Source organism: Trifolium pratense, linkage group LG3 (genome assembly GCF_020283565.1).
Source record: "Trifolium pratense cultivar HEN17-A07 linkage group LG3, ARS_RC_1.1, whole genome shotgun sequence".
Classification (NCBI taxonomy): Eukaryota; Viridiplantae; Streptophyta; class Magnoliopsida; order Fabales; family Fabaceae; genus Trifolium; species Trifolium pratense.
In genome coordinates this window covers 18381760-18397914 of record NC_060061.1, presented here as the reverse complement: position 1 = coordinate 18397914, position 16155 = coordinate 18381760, and the positions used below count along the sequence as shown (strand labels likewise).

The following is a 16155-nucleotide window of genomic DNA, read 5'->3' as shown; positions in this document are numbered from 1 at the left end:
TATTTAATACTCAAAGTAAAATCATCATGTCAAGAGCGACTTGGTAGAATACTGTGTACGTAGTAGTAATATACCCGTATAGATACGCTTTGGGGTGTTGCGGCATCGGAAGAAGAAAATGGCGCCATTGAACTCTCTGGAGAAAGAGTATCCACTCATCGACTCCAACTTCCAAATCTTCTGCGCTTCCCACGCCATTTACTCCGGTTCCATTCTTCTCCTTCCTCTTCCCCAATTTTCCTATTTCATTTTTCAATTTCATCTAACACTATCACCATTCATTTTTCTTCTCAGTCGAAGATTTCCTCCTTCACGATATCGACGCATTATTCACTTCTGCAACTAATCGCTCCTCTTCACAGAAACTGAACCAGGTTAGGGTTAGGGTTAGCTATATAATCAACATTATGTTTTGATTATTCTGTTATCAGCGTGATTCTAATTTGAATTTTTTAACTGTTTAGGGAATTCATCAGCTTCTTTCTATAATTGATGCTTTACATCCACCATTGCTTAACGGTTTGCAGCTCGTCGAAGACGCTCGACAGAATAAGCATGTTTTCTCAACTGGTTGTCAAGGGTATTATTCTCAGACTCAACTCAAACTATTGTCTAGGATGAAGCATTTTGGAATTTGCACAATGCACAATTTTTTTAATACTTATTAATATTATGATGTTCATATAAGTGGCTGAAAAGGAATCTAGAAATGTTGAAAGTGAAATGCAACTAATTTCCACAATTTGAATAGTGCTTTATTTTGTCTTGTGGTGTTTGGAACTTTTGCAGTTTATATTACTGAGTTCTTGATAAGGTGTAAGTTTGGCCTGAAACTTGAAAGAAGCAATACTTAGTGTGTGAATTTGTTTAATTTAGGATTGATGCATTGATTGGAGGTGGGTTACGTGTAGGACAATTAACTGAACTTGTTGGACCGTCCTGTTCTGGCAAGACACAGGTAAGAGCTCACTTATTTTCCATAAAAATCATCCATAAAATTCATATTATGAGTAGGAGTGTTAATGTGTTGCAGCATGTTTGCCTCATGTCTGTTGTGTTCAAGTATAACTTGGCTTGTTTATGAATGATTATTAGGTTTGCTTGATGTCTGCCTCAACTGTTGCAAAGCATAATTGTTCAGTTATATATTTAGATACTGGCAACTCTTTTTCACCTCAGCGTGTTGCACATTTTATTGGACAGTCTTCTGATTATGTCTCAGGCAATCAGGTTACTCTGGATTCAGACTTACTGTCCATTGTTTGGTCCTTGTTTGTTAACTGGTCATAAAATTGTTTTTAAATAATTCATCATTTAGGCTGATCGTAGACTTCTACAGAACGTATTGGACAGGATAATTTGCTACCCAGTGTTTGATGTATATCAGATGTTTGATCTGCTGCATCAACTGAAGAATAATTTGAGATCCAAGGTTCTCAATGACATAAACTTTTGCAACTGATGCAATTTAATTGGTGTTTTATTTTTTTTTTCTATCAAATAATTAACTACTGTATACTGGCACAGATTGGCAAATCAGATCGTCACGTAAAACTGCTTATTGTTGACTCAATCTCTTCACTGATTACTCCCATCCTTAGGGGCAGTTGTCCTCAGGGTATAGTACATATTTGCATGCAAAATTCCTTGGTATGCTTACATTTTATTACCTTTGTATACCTTTAGATCATTTTCTAGTGTCCTGGCTTTCTTGACAAGCTCAGAATTAAAAGATACTGCCAGGCACTTGGCAAATCATATTATCAGTTATTCATAATCATGGACCGTCCTAGTTGTCCTAGATTCCCCATCAAATTACATAATCAGTAATCTAGAGTCAATCGATCCTTAAATTTTCTCTAGTTAATAATCTATTGGACATTTATATGCTTGTGAAGGTCAAGTACAGAGTTTAATTTGGTCAGCTGTGCAGTTGTCTTGTCTATGTTCATTTTTTAAAGTTTTCATGTTAATAATTCCATTCCCTTTATCAGATTTATACTTGTTATCTTAATTATTTTTTGTGAAGGAAACTGCCTGAGTTAATCAGCAGTGTTCTCCTCTACACTTTTAAGAAGGATGTGAAAGGGTATGATATGCAAAGTTGTCAAACTCCAAGTGTTACGTAAACTTGTGGAGAAAGTTTATCTAATATGAATTTAATATATATAATTTTTTTTGACAATAATATGAATTTAATATTAAAAAAACTGATAAATGACATCTACACATGATATAAAGTTATTAATGCATTTCAACATTCCAGCTTCATAATAAAGCAAAGTAGCAAACACAACATTAATGTTAATTGGAAATTCAGATTAATAGGTGAAACTAATAAAATTAAAAGAATGAAATCACAATACAATGAATAAAATGTTAAATGTTCAACTGAAAATCAGTAGAAACTTGAGATTCAGATTCACAGCTCCTTGCTCTATGCAATGGCGGGTTCTAAGTGAAGGTCAAAAGAAAGAAAGAAAAGGGTTTGTCAGTACTTCATCCTAGTTTCAAAGTTCAATGACTTGTTGCTATTTCTATTCTATTGAAAAACATAAAAAAAAGAGATTAGGTATTCCCCAATAAAGTATACTCCGTATATATTTTTTTCTGTAGTGGTAGACAAATTGATTGGACTGTTTTATAATGAGGAGTCTGGATATATGGATCCTAAGCCATTCCACTGATTGTTTTGAGGTTGAGGTCTTGTCTCTTATGTCTTGCTACATTTTAGTTTTGCTCTGATATTTTTTTATGTCACCGTTTTCCTAACATGTTTAGTCATGATTTTCCTTACTTTTCTGGTTTAAGAGAGTCTTATATGCCATGATAATAGGTTCGATAATTATCTAAATGTACAGAAACTTAGAGATTTTCATATTATGGGTGATTTCAGGGCACACTTTAATGATATCTGCTGGGTTTTTACTGAAGCAGCTAGCACATGAGCATAATATTACAGTGTTGGTAAGTTTTACTTTCCTCTTTCTATCCTGCCAATGATAATCCTTTCAATGATTGTGAGAAAACTCTTCTAACTAATTTTTTTTTTCTCAGCTCATCTTCTCTAACTCTAATTGATATGGACATATAAATTGTTTTATTTCTTCAATCTGATCTATTTAACAAAATATGATATTTCAGTAAAAGGTTTGGCCTGTATCTTTGATATGCACGAGAAACAATAAATTGATCGCTACTCGAGAGTTTGTCATCATGGGAATGGGCTATTGTTTAAATCGTATTGTCTGACCTAATGCTTTGCAGTCACACATCTCATCCTTGTTTCTCCCTCATCCTTTATTTTCTGAGATGTTATTATGATATTTATTTAAAATCATGTATCTAGCAACATTACATTCTATACAGTTAATTGTTCTTTTCATATTAGTAGTTTCTACCATAGTTTAGTGCCAATGATTTATTTTTTTCTTTTCTTTTTAGTTACTTTTAGGACATTCATGTTAGGAACCTCAACCTGGTATATTTTATTAGATAAATCAAGGCACACCAACCTCCCTCTTAATTACATTGAAATGTTGCATAACTTCGAGAATCTCCACCAATGTGTCTTATCTTCATAATCAACCAAGTTTCAAGACATCAGCCATTATTGGGGGTTGCCAGATGACCTCTTATCTGCTGTTAGCTTCTACGGGTAACCATAAATGTATTTTTTGACATCTTCGTGCTCTATAATTTGGCTCTAAAATGATCATTGTCCACAAATGACCATCTTCATTGTATTATTTGGCGGAGGTTCAGCTTAACATTGTTTTATATGTTATAATAAGGCTGAGCTACAGAAGACACCTTCAAGTATGGTCACCGTTAAAATATACTAATAAAATATCTTATAATATCATTGATAATATATTAGTGTATGTCAGGTTATTTCCTAGGATCAGTTTATACTCTTAAGAGTATCTTTTTTATTTTTTTTATATATAATGGAGGGCCAAAGCCCAGAGTAGAGTTTACATAGAAATTAACATGGGAACACTACTCCTGGTCATATAAGTAAGATCTAAATGACCAATTTGAGTCGGAAATGACTCATAAAACATCACATTGGAATCCAAACCACACCCTATGTGTGCTAAAGCATCCGCACATATATTGGCTTCACGATAGGTATGTGACAAACAAGCACCACCCGCTCTAACTTCAATAATCTTCTAATTTGATTGCACAAGCTCCATCCTTCAACACACATTCCTTCCTCGTGACGAAGCATATTCGCGACACGCATGGAGTCACACACAGTTCCACCCTTTTAACACCTATCCTCCAAGCACACATCGCAGGCCCTCCAAAGCACCCCACATCTCAGCTACCAAGACACTACAAATCCCCAAACCTTTGGCGAAACCACTAAGCCACTCAATACTCCTTCCTCTAATAATTTTGCCACAACCACATCTACCATCACCTTCCTTCACCCCATCAGTATTGACCACCACCTACTCACCATTCGGATGCAACCACCCAACATGCTGAACAACTCTAGAAGATGCTTGCACTACCTGGTTTACCGTTGTAACCATTCCATATTCTTTGACATCATATGCTCTTCCTTGTTGTGCCAAGTCCTTATTACATGCTAGTGCCCAGTAACTTGGCCAATTCTCAATACCAATACCGATACCACCTATACCTCCATTAAGCTTTAAAGCTCTCAAATGCTGCAAATATGAGTTAAAGAACAGCTCCCTCCGCTCCTGTCCTACACAGTTTAACCACACATTCATGCACTTCAGACAGAGACAGTCCCATAACATATGAAGTTCCGTCTCAATTATATCCCCACAGTATTTGCAATACGGGGATCCTAATTGCATCTTACTCTTTTGATATCGTGTTAGTAAATGATCATGTTACAGCAGCCACTCAAAGCTTCTCACTCGCTCTGGCGTTCGTAGCTTCCACACCTTGTTCCGCAACATGTCTACAGCATGATTGACACCTCACTCTTAGAGTATCTTAGATTAGATTTTAGGTTAAGTTTTTGTATTAGGATTGAGTCTATGCATCTCATAAGGGATTAGTGTTTAGTCTTTTGCATCAAATTAGTATTAACTATATTTCACTATAATTATATTTCTTCTTATTCTTCTCTTTTATCTAAAACTCATAACTTCAACAGTCAGATACAATTTATCTTGTATGCTTCCAATTGAAGCAAACAACCTAAACTTGCCAAATTGGGTAAATCATGCTTTCCTATTACTATTATATTTAATTAGTTAACAAAATTATGCTGTTTAAAATATACCCAAACTCCCAAAAGACAAGTTGATCCCCAAAGAAACCTGACCTCCATCCTTTTTTCTTCCCATTGCTCTCTCTCCCAAGTTCCATTTGGTCATATTTCGTGTTAGGCACCATTACAAAAGGAGGCCATATTTAGCCTATTATTGAGGATGCACGTTGGCTTAAGCTTGACGTGGCTGTGGCTAATGGGTGATGGCCATTCATTTTGGAGGACAAAGTGACCGATCTGCACATTTCTTACTATTCCACTTATGGACATTAGGGTACCTGGTCCCACTGAACTTAGGGGTGGCTTTGCCTTAAGGTAGGACATATGGGTGCCCCAACACGGGGATGTAACCATCCTCCTCTTGAATGCACATTATGCCCATTTCAAAAAAGCTCATTGATTTTCTGCTACAATGTGAATTTGATCCTTGGAGTTGGGTAGAAAAGTGTAACATAATTGCAATGATCTGTTTTGGCAGGGCAGCTATACTTCCTTCATATAACACATTCAATGGTATGAATTTTGCAGGTAACAAATCATGTGGTGGGTGGGGATGACGGTAATTCTAAACCAGCACTTGGTGAGAGTTGGAAGAGTGTCCCCCATGTACGGCTTTTACTTTCACGTGACTGTGGAGGGAAGGTCTGCAATATGTCAATAATAAAACATCCAGCTATGGTATGTGCTTGATCAGAAATTTTCTTTATGGTTGGTATACGTTATTTATGGGTATGTTTTCCTTATGTTAATAAGTGGTGTCGTTTTTGTTTCTATTTTTTTAACCTTGATTTATGGGTATGTTGCCCCCCATTTATTGGAGTTGCATTATTCTTGAGTACCATTGGGATTCTAATTTTCTCCAAGTCTTCGTCATTAAAGGGTTGTCTTTTTATTCTTAAAGATGTGAACCAGCTTCTGAAAATGAAATGAAAACGAATTAGTCTGAATTTACTGTTCTGTTTCAGGCTTCTGGTAGGACTGCAACTTCCGTCCGTCTGTTTGTTTGAAACTATGATCACCACAAAATGGCCATTCATCAAAGGAAGTTTGCTTTTCAAAGAAGTGGACGGAGAAGCCTGTTTTGTTATATGGACCAAAACAAACACGCCAATAGTTATATTTTGTAACAAAAGTATATGATTTAATTTAATTAAAATGGACAAAGTCAGAAGTTAGTTGTTAATGCTAATATTTTTCACCTTCATTAGGACTCAACCCAGATCCTCTTACACCTTAATTCCTTTAACCCTTAGTTCAAATTAGTTGAGTTACCGACCCCGTCTAGTTGCTTTATGTTAATTTAGTGACAGTGATGATGAATAAATAGGAAATACTCCATTAATTTCGTTGTACAAGTATTTTATTTTTCTAATAAAAAAATTATTTCGTTTTTATTTATGGCAAACATGTATACAAAAGTAAATACAATTTAGTATAAAAATAAAATTAAAATTCACAACTACAAATAAAATTGCAGGTTCACTTTGAGTAAAAAACAAGTGATACACTTCAACAATCAATCTGTCATAACAATGGAAAGATCTGGACACCACATATTTGCTCAGAATCTTGAGACATTAGGTATGTACACTACTAAATCACATCTCATATATAGTCATTTCTTCGGTACTAGTTGGTCACTTTGGAATTAACTAGAAGTTAGTTATTCAATTGGTTAGTCAATTGAGCCTTATAAATAGGACAACCGTGTACACTTTTACCATCTTTTTCGATCTAATTCAATATGTTACTATGAGTATTCATATTCTCTCCACCTTTCTTATGTGTATAACTTTTGACCCTCTAATCTCATGATTCTTCACATCTAACATTTAGTTTATGATTTTTTTTAGGTTACCCTTAGAATTGTGGGTAGTTTATCCAGCAAGCTAGCAATGCAAATTAGCCATATAAACAAACTTGCAAGTGGTATCCACAAGCTAACTTTTATTTCATTTACAAATTTGTTTATGTGGCTGATTGTTATTGGTTGTTGGAGAAATTACTCGCAATTCTTTAAGAGTTAATATATGTCTCACCTTAGCTCTTTCATAATTGACATGAAAGTAACAAGTCAGATGGTTTATCTCCCGACCCCCCTCATTTCTTTTCTACCCCCTGAATTTCCGTTTTTGCCCTTGGGGGTACTTCGATTTATACGAACCGAATTTTTTTGTCATGCTAAAAAATTTCGGTTTATATAAACCGAAATATTGTGTTCCAAATTTTTTCAGCTTTCGTGCATAAATTCTGCATGAGACCCTCAACTTCCACAATTTATTTGAAATACTAAACGATATCCGATTTGAGTAAACGACCACTCTTTGGAAAGCTTAGGGTGTCAAGAATACAAATATAATTTTTGTTTTGAGTGTTAACTATCCAATTGGTTCAGTTTGACCAAATGATGGGTACTGGTACAGAAACAGAGCATAAACTTTTCTCAAACTTGTACGTAGATTTTCTCATACTATACTTGATGAAATTTAACAATTCCAGTGTCAATCTTGTATTAAATTTTGTCTTCTTTACACTGGATTAAAAATCATTAGCATACGACTTATATTCAGAGAGTTATGATAAATTTATCACAGGTATCTCTACAACATTTTGCAGAAACTTTTCTCAAACTTGTAGGTAGCTTTTCTCATACTATACTTAATGAAATTTAACAATTCCGGTGTCAATCTTGTAGTAAATTTTGTCTTCTTTACACTGGATTAAAAATTATTAGCATACGACTTATATTCAGAGAGCTATGATAAATTTACCACAGATATCTCTACAACATTTTATAGAAACTTTTCTCAAACTTGTAGGTAGAGTTTCTCATACTATACTTAATGAAATTTAATAATTCCGGTGTCAATCTTGTAGTAAATTTTGTCTTCTTTACACTGCATTAAAAATCATTAGCATACGACCTATATTCAGAGAGATATGCTAAATTTACTACAAGTAGCTCTACACGAATTTTCACATAAATTTTCCTTCTTTTTGGGGGGTATATGTTATTTCGGTTTATATAAACCGAATTTTTTTTCCATGTTTAAAAACTTCGGTTTATATAAACCGAAGTTTGTTGGCAAAAAAATTTCATACCGCAAGGGACAAAATGGAATTTTTGGGGAGTAGAAAAGAAATAAGGGGAGTCGGGAGAGAAAAGTTTAACAAGTCAGGCTTAAGATTATCAATGATGGGCTGCAATAGTAGGACAAATGAGAATACAATTTTTTTATGGAAAAAGAAAACAGAATATATCAGAGCAATAATCTTCATTTTGGTTTGGGGCTCTGTCAAACTCAAGCATAACATTTGTATTAATTTGTTTTTTCAAAAGTACAATCCAATCACTAATTAAGATTCATTACACGAAACACAAATAATTTGGAATAGTTTTGTAAGCAGAAAACTGGAAATTCATTGATAACACATATAAATCAAAAGAAAGTGCTACTAATAGGAAAGATATGCAGTAAGGTGCAAGAGAGTTTCAAGTCCATCAGTGTTATGTTGCTGACCGTTAACCGGAAATGTCTTAATAATAGCAATTCCATTAGCATTCACATACTTTCCTGTTCCTCCAATGATTGCAAGCTGTGATTGTGAAACTTGTGTTGTTCTGTGTACCCCAAAGAAGCTAAGACTATCTTCATAACCATTTTCTTCAAACTTTGCAGTGAATGCCATTACTTGGCTTGTACCTTCCACTGAACTTGCTATATAAAACCCTTGTGCTTTCCCTACTAATCCTGATCCCAACTCTTCACCTTCTGTTAATTCATCATCAAACACTGTCATTGTACCAAACATCAGCTCCTGCACCGTCATTCCCTGCGGTATCTGATTCATATTTGTCACTGGAAAATTGTTGTTTCCATTGTTATTATTGTTATTGAAGACGTTCCCCGTGTTTCCGCCGAGTCCTGTTAGGAAAGGTAGGTTGTTGTTGTTTAGAATTCCGTTGTTGTTATTGTTCTGTGGAACTCCGCTGTTTAGAGGAAGGTTTGCACCGTTTGGCTTTGCAAACGCAACTTGAGCATTAAGGGCAGGGTTTGTAACGACTCCGGTCACTGCTCTTGCCGTTGGATTGGAGCCACCGAGAATATCGTGCATGAAAAATGATAGTGTGTGGTGCTGATCGGGAATATTAGTACCAGTTGTTGTGGCTGTTGATGGAAGTGGAGGGAGAATGGTGGATGAAACAGGGGACACTGCTGCTGAATCTGTAATCGGTTCTTCTGGTGTTTCTAGTTCACCGAGGATTCGAGTTGAAGTTGTGGAAGTGAATGTAAGGATTAATACCAGTGCCATAGTGGAAGCAATAGTTTCAAGGTGTGCCATGCTTGTTAGTGTTTGATATTATATTTTTGATGAGATGATTGAAAGTATGAGGACATGTATAAATAGTAAGATTTGAAACATCATTAGCAGTAATGCATTATTAATTATTTTAATTATACAACAAAATGGAGTTGATGAGAGGAGTTGTTGTGCTGTGTATATATGGAACTGATATCTCTCTCTTTGTAGTAGTAGTTATAACTAAACAACAAATTATAATATATGAACTTAAAAGTAATCTTTGTCAAGGGCATTATCATATTACTATAAATGTATGCACCAAAACCACATTCAAATTTCAAAGACACTCCATCAGCATTGAAGTTATTTCTTCAAATGCTGAAGAAGCATAGCAGCTCATATCTTTAACATTACAACAATAGACCAATATCTTTCATACTGCAAACTTACGAAATCGGAATAACTGCACTTAATAACCTCTAATTCTTCCAAACACTTAACATTGAATTCTTCTTCTTTACATTTTCAAGGCAACTAAAAAACTAATTAAAGAAAGGGTCTTGCTAACATAATTAGATTCATAAATTTGTTTTTTTTTTCTTTCTTCTAATTGTTTTTAATGATGCTTGAAGGTTGATATTTTCATAATTTTTCATTTCTAGTTCAGCTTGCAAGTTTATGCCCTCTTTATCAATAACATCTCTATCATATAAACTAGAAGAGAGTGTGGATCTTTCATTAGTCCTTCAGCTCAATCAAAATATGCACATCACTACAAAGTACAAACAATAGGAAAAGATTAAACAAAGTAAAAAACAGCATCTACAGAAAAACAAACATTTTGGACATATAAGCAAATTTAAAATTATGTTATTTGTGCCTTTGGGGTATGCACAAACCCCACATCTATTCCACTTGCCTGGCAACAAAGCAACCAAAACACAAGGGAGGTGCACAACCCCTGAACATATTACACATATACCTGTAAAAAAAAAAAAAAAACTATTACACATATACATATTACCTTCCGATACTTGTTAATTAATTTATTTCGGTGAAAGGTATGAAAGCATATTTAAAAGAACAATATTGTATTAATTTCAAGGATGAAGATGCATATTAAGATAATCTTAACCATTTCTATCAATTTTTTTAATTTTATTTTATTTTGGTTTAAAATGAAGTTGAGGATCGAACCCAGAACCTCTAGCATACTATTCAAACCTCTCACCACTAGACTAAACTTAACTGCTTTCATTTTTGACCATTAGTACGTTATCATTTGGATTGGTTTTAAATTAAATCAAATTTTTGTTATAATTATACCAAACAAATTTATGTTTTAAAGCAACTTCTAAGATAAAAAGAAATTACAAACACCAAACAGTTTTAGCATTAATTTCAAAACTTTTAGGGCCCGTTTGGTGCGCAGGATAGAATAGTGACATGATAGGATATAGAACATGATAATGATATGATATCAGCAGGATAACAATTATCATCAGTTATCCTATCATTGGTTTGGTGCACACATGATAACAAACATGATAACTATTATATCATGTTTTTAACACATATTTGCTCATAATAATATGATAAGATATGTAATATATTTAAATGACAAAATTACCCTTGTAAAACAATTGTTATTTTTTAAAAATTATTTTGTAATACTTTGAATTTTATAAATAAAAAATATAAATAAGTAATAAAATAACTCTATATAATTTTAAATAAAAATCATGAGAAAATAAACAAATTAATTTTTTTTATATGAATCGTGATCAAATAAATAACTCAATTATATATGTTAGATAAGCTAAATAAATATATGATATATCTCATATGTAAATAATAAAACTTCAATTGCAAAAGAATTATATATATATATATATATATATATATATATATATATATATATATATATATTTGGATACGAAAAGAATTATATTTAATTTATTATAAAATTTAAATTAATATCCCTATTTTATAATTTTTTAAATAATTATTTTACTTTTAAAATATTGTAATTTTAGTAGAATTTTATTTTTTAGATTATTTAAATTACAAAATTACCCTTACGAGAAAATCGTGTATATATTCAAAAATTGATTATTTTATTTTTGATTTAATATCAAATTATTTTATTATTTATATTTTATTAATTTTCATTTTTTATTTTAAAATATATTTTATAGAATAAATCAGTAAATTGTATTCTTATCCTATCTTGCTGCTAACTTAGCTCAAATTCAGGATAAAAATTTTAACTAGAGAGGCAGGATAGGATAAGTTTCAGGATTAACTTATCATATCATGCTGTGTCACCAAACACTGGATTGAAACAAGATATGATACAGTTATCATATCTTATCTTTTATCCTACGCAACGGACCCTTATTTCTAACTTTACCGTTAAAAGAACTTTAGTATAAAAAAATAAACTGGGCCAAATCTAACTTCAGTCTCGTGAATTAATTTATTTCTAACTTTACCAATGCGATGGATCTCAAAACTCAGAAACGTCAACAATGAAAGTTCGGTTAAACCAATACAAGCCTGGTGTTATAGGATTTTTTTTTTCACCAAGTGATGTTAATCTCTATAAATAGAAAGACTCGGGAATTAGTAAGGACATCTGAAATTGGAATGAATCCAATCAATTTCTCTCTTATTTACATTATTCTAAATCGTCATTCACTTCATTAATGCATGAGTGAATTGCATGAACCATCTTTCTGTAAACTATTATCAAAGATAGGCTTGTTGTGTTAGTGAAAACTACATCAAGGAATTCAAAATATCCTGAAGGGGATTGTTGGTCTTCCCAATTGCATCCAATATATATTAACTGGTGGGGGTGAATCGAACTTAAAGGTTAGTGTATATACACGCTTTGAATCTTCAAGTGCATTCGTCATCAACATTTTCTTTGTTCAAGTGCATTCGTCATCAACATCTTCCCAACAAAAGTTCTCACAATAGTTTTAAACATTTGGATTAAATGAAATGAGTAGATGACATTTGATGTCAAATAAATTTTGACAACTTGGTGTCATTTCATCATTTCATTATGACTCTTAAATAATATATATTTTTTAAATAATTAAATACTATATATTTCTTTTCGCGCCTCCTATAACTCTTGCGCGCCCTAACATTTTAACTTTACCCCTCACTTAAGATGCAAGTGGATAAAATTGTAAAATCTGAAAAAACCCGTTCACTTGCTACACTGTCCCATGCCACAATGGTTCTTTGTACTTTCTTTAATAATAACATCTTTTGTTTATAATTTTTCTTTTCTTCTTTTGACAAATACCGTAAAGAATTAAGTTGAAGTGCATCATAATTAGTTCGTTAGTTCGTATCAACTGAAGTTGCAATTTTGTTTTTACTATAATATTTTGAGTGTTAGTTAATAAAAAAATGTGATAACACCATCTTCAATTGTGGGTACTTATTTTTTAAATACAAGTACCTAATAGGTACCTCATTAGAGCAAAACATAAATGAGTACCTAATATGTACCGGTTATACGTACATAAGCATTGATACATATTTTGTTTCTGTGGATCCTATTTATAATGATATATAATTATTGGTGAGAAGTGTTATTGATGGGACCCATTTAGAATTTGTTTAAGAGATGTTGGGTTGGAGTGATTGAGTACTTATTAGATATTATTATTAAAAAATTATAAATGAGTGATGTGTACACGTAAGGTCCGGTTAAGTACTCAAAAATCAACATTTCCATTGTGGATGCTATAATGAAGTTGCAATTTGGAATTGATGGAAGGAAATTAATGATGTTAATGATGTTGGCATTGTTGGAGAGTGAAAGAGAAGAAGAAAGAAGTCAACTTCTAAGTTCTAAGAGATGAAGGTGCATCGCCCATGTAAGCAATTGTGCAACTTCATAACCAAAAAATGTTGATAAGCATTTTTTATTGGCATGATTATTCTTTTGTAGATTTGTCGAGTTCTGGAATATTTGTTTGCAATTTTCATTTTAAACGTTTGTTTGGAATGATATTCTGTTCGTTATATTTTTTCGTTTTCTTTTTTGTTTCAATTTTAATTCGAGCAAATAAAGTAGTGAAAAATTATTGATAGAATATTGAGTCTTCTTTGCAGGTTGCACAACGTTTTGATACAATGTCAATCAATTTTGGTAACAGTTTACTTGATAAGATAGAACATTTCTACAAAGCTAATTGTTAGTTATAGTCACTCTCACATGTTCCAGATGCAAAAAAGAGAAGTCCTAAATTTTTTGTATGATATTCATCACAAAGCCGGACTTGGACCAAATAAGATGATATTACTATAATAGTGATGACTACATATATTACCATTCTCTAAAATTGTAATGAAAATTTAAAATTACACTGTTGTTAACTTGTTACTTGTTAGCCATAATTAATTTTTGTTGAGAGGACCTAAGAATCAAACCTCTGTCTAAATAGTTTAAAATCCTTACTCCCTCCGGCCTCGTATATAAGCAAAAATGATTTTTTTAGATTCATTAGAAAATAGATGCATTAATTTAGTCTAAAATATAGACCAAATACATCATTTTTTCAATGAATCTAAAAATGCTACTTTTGCTTACATATGAGGCCGGAGGGAATATCATTTGGACAGTCCCGTTTTTAAGGTTTTGGTGGCCTATGGGCGACCTTAAAATTTGGGCCTATTAAATAGTATAAAAAATTGATTTGCTAATAAATATTGAATTTTTTATTTAATATCAAAATACTCATACAAAACAATTCATACGAGCATTTTTAGATTCAAATTCACTAATAATTGTTTCTATATCAATATGTTCTACATATCTTTCACAATATATAAAATGGCTAGATCATTCAACCTTTCTTGTGACACTGACGATCTCAAGTAGTTTTTCAATAATTTTAACTTTCAAAAATTTCTTTCTGCAGATGTAATAGTCACTGGTATGGTAAAGAGAATTTCAATGGCTGATATTAACATATTTGGCAAACACATTTGCAACACTTTCAATTCAGAGAAAATATCATCTGCATCAACATATGACAAATTCTTATGAGAAAAAACAATCTTAAAATTTTTGCACGATTTTTGTAATTCATCATTATCCAATGATTTCAATATTTTTGCATCAAATAAAAATCAAAAAATACTTTCAAATACTTTTAACTGCTCAAATATATTTTTTAATGAAGTTATTGCCATATTAACAACTACCAAAAAATAATTGACTTTAAAAGATTCCTCGGATGGTTGTATTTCCTCATCATCATCATCATCATTCTCGTCATATTGTCTTTTTCGAAATATAAACAATAACTTCTAACAATTTATTATTGTAAATATAATTGTAACATATATTTAAATTTAAAATCTTCACAAGATATTTAGACATATTATTTTAAATTTTCACAAGAATTTTGATATTTTTTTATATTACTGACATATATAATATGTATACCCCTAAATAAAAAAAATTCGGGGGCCCAAATATTTGGGAACCTAGGGCCGTCGCCCTCCTCGCCCCTCAGATACGGTGCTGCATTTGGACCAATTTATTACTATCAGTAAGTGGCTAAATTTATTTGTTGGTAAATAGTAAATTTTTTTTTAACAAAGTAAATTGTAAATTAAATGCCAGAAACCTAGCATCACTACGTATAAGTTTGGATAGTCATGAAGAGGCAACGGGTCAAACATATTTTGGATTTTCTCTTCTGGCGATAGTTATCAATATTGACATTTAGTTTTGATATTGACTTTTATTTAGTAAGAAAATATTTAAAAATAAATATTGACTTTTACTTTGAATTTTTATTGCAGTGTGAAATATTTTATGGAAAGAAACTGTGATCCCATCCCTTTCCCCATATGCGTCTTCTAAAGTGAGGCAAAGTCTATGTGATAGGATCCTTTTCCCGTAGAAATGTGTATAGGTGGTGTCATTCTCTCCAACTCACAATTAGTTAAGTCTAAAGATATTCTTTTCTGAAAAATACTAAACGGTGGCTCAGGCCCAGACACTAGTTAATTATATTAAAGGACAAAAAATGCAATTTAACCATTATATTAATATGAAAATTTTATCTTAAAATTTGTGCATTTAATATCTTTAAAATGTAAAAGATTATCTTGCCAACATTAATTTTGTCTTTGATTTTATTTTTAATATACTTAACAAGTGTCCCAGAAACACTATTTGGCATGGCTATTATGTATAAGTACTACTATAGTTTTATTAAATGAAGAGACGTGTGATAGAGATTGTCTTTTTTATCAATTTTTTTTATATTATTGAAAAAAACATGATTATTGTTTTAGGATTATTGATGTTTAAATCGATGACAATTCTTTTGATTTTTTTTTTTCCCTTTTTCTTTTATTAGGGTATATTTTTAATAAATCCACATGTCCTCTCTGAAAACTCAGAAATGACCCTAGTAATGATATACTCTTGGCTTAAATGCAGTTTTACCCCCTATTTTGAATAATTCAGAATTTTACCCCCTATTTTAAAATCCAGAATTTTACCCCCCATGTTATAATATTTTGGATTTTGCCCCTCCCAA

At 32.1% G+C, this 16155-nt stretch overlaps 2 protein-coding genes across 6 annotated transcripts; one reads left to right on the top strand and one right to left on the bottom strand.

Annotated features, from left to right (window-relative positions):
• Positions 1–9079, top strand: LOC123918496 (DNA repair protein RAD51 homolog 4). 5 transcript variants are annotated; one of them, XR_006812798.1, is made up of 11 exons: positions 1–206; positions 295–374; positions 465–580; positions 877–958; positions 1096–1230; positions 1319–1432; positions 1528–1618; positions 2897–2967; positions 5792–5941; positions 6741–6844; positions 8944–9079. XR_006812798.1 is itself a non-coding variant. In XM_045970559.1 (10 exons), the coding sequence occupies exons 1-10, from the start codon at positions 119–121 to the stop codon at positions 6268–6270; spliced, it is 906 nt and encodes a 301-aa protein (XP_045826515.1). In that variant the 5' UTR covers positions 1–118; the 3' UTR covers positions 6271–6661. The 5 variants fall into 5 exon arrangements, 4 of the variants coding, with proteins under 4 accessions (XP_045826515.1, XP_045826516.1, XP_045826514.1 ...); XM_045970559.1 differs by lacking the exons at positions 6741–6844; positions 8944–9079 and adding an exon at positions 6229–6661 and having other exon boundaries at positions 528–580; XM_045970558.1 differs by lacking the exons at positions 6741–6844; positions 8944–9079 and adding an exon at positions 6229–6661 and having other exon boundaries at positions 5–206; positions 1340–1432.
• LOC123918497 (dirigent protein 25-like) lies at positions 8553–9632 on the bottom strand. The gene has a single exon (XM_045970561.1). The coding sequence runs from the start codon at positions 9605–9607 to the stop codon at positions 8720–8722; it is 888 nt and encodes a 295-aa protein (XP_045826517.1). The 5' UTR covers positions 9608–9632; the 3' UTR covers positions 8553–8719.
• Between the last annotated feature and the right edge of the window lie 6523 nt (positions 9633–16155).

Excerpts from the sequence above, each read along its gene's own strand:
- LOC123918497 (XM_045970561.1), bottom strand. The coding sequence starts at position 9,607 with ATGGCACACCTTGAAACTATTGCTTCCACTATGGCACTGGTATTAATC.
- LOC123918496 (XM_045970557.1), top strand. The coding sequence starts at position 119 with ATGGCGCCATTGAACTCTCTGGAGAAAGAGTATCCACTCATCGACTCC. Across the intron at positions 959-1,095 it reads CCTGTTCTGGCAAGACACAG|GTTTGCTTGATGTCTGCCTC; the intron begins GTAAGAGCTCAC and ends AATGATTATTAG. Across the intron at positions 1,619-2,896 it reads TAGGGGCAGTTGTCCTCAGG|GGCACACTTTAATGATATCT; the intron begins GTATAGTACATA and ends GGGTGATTTCAG.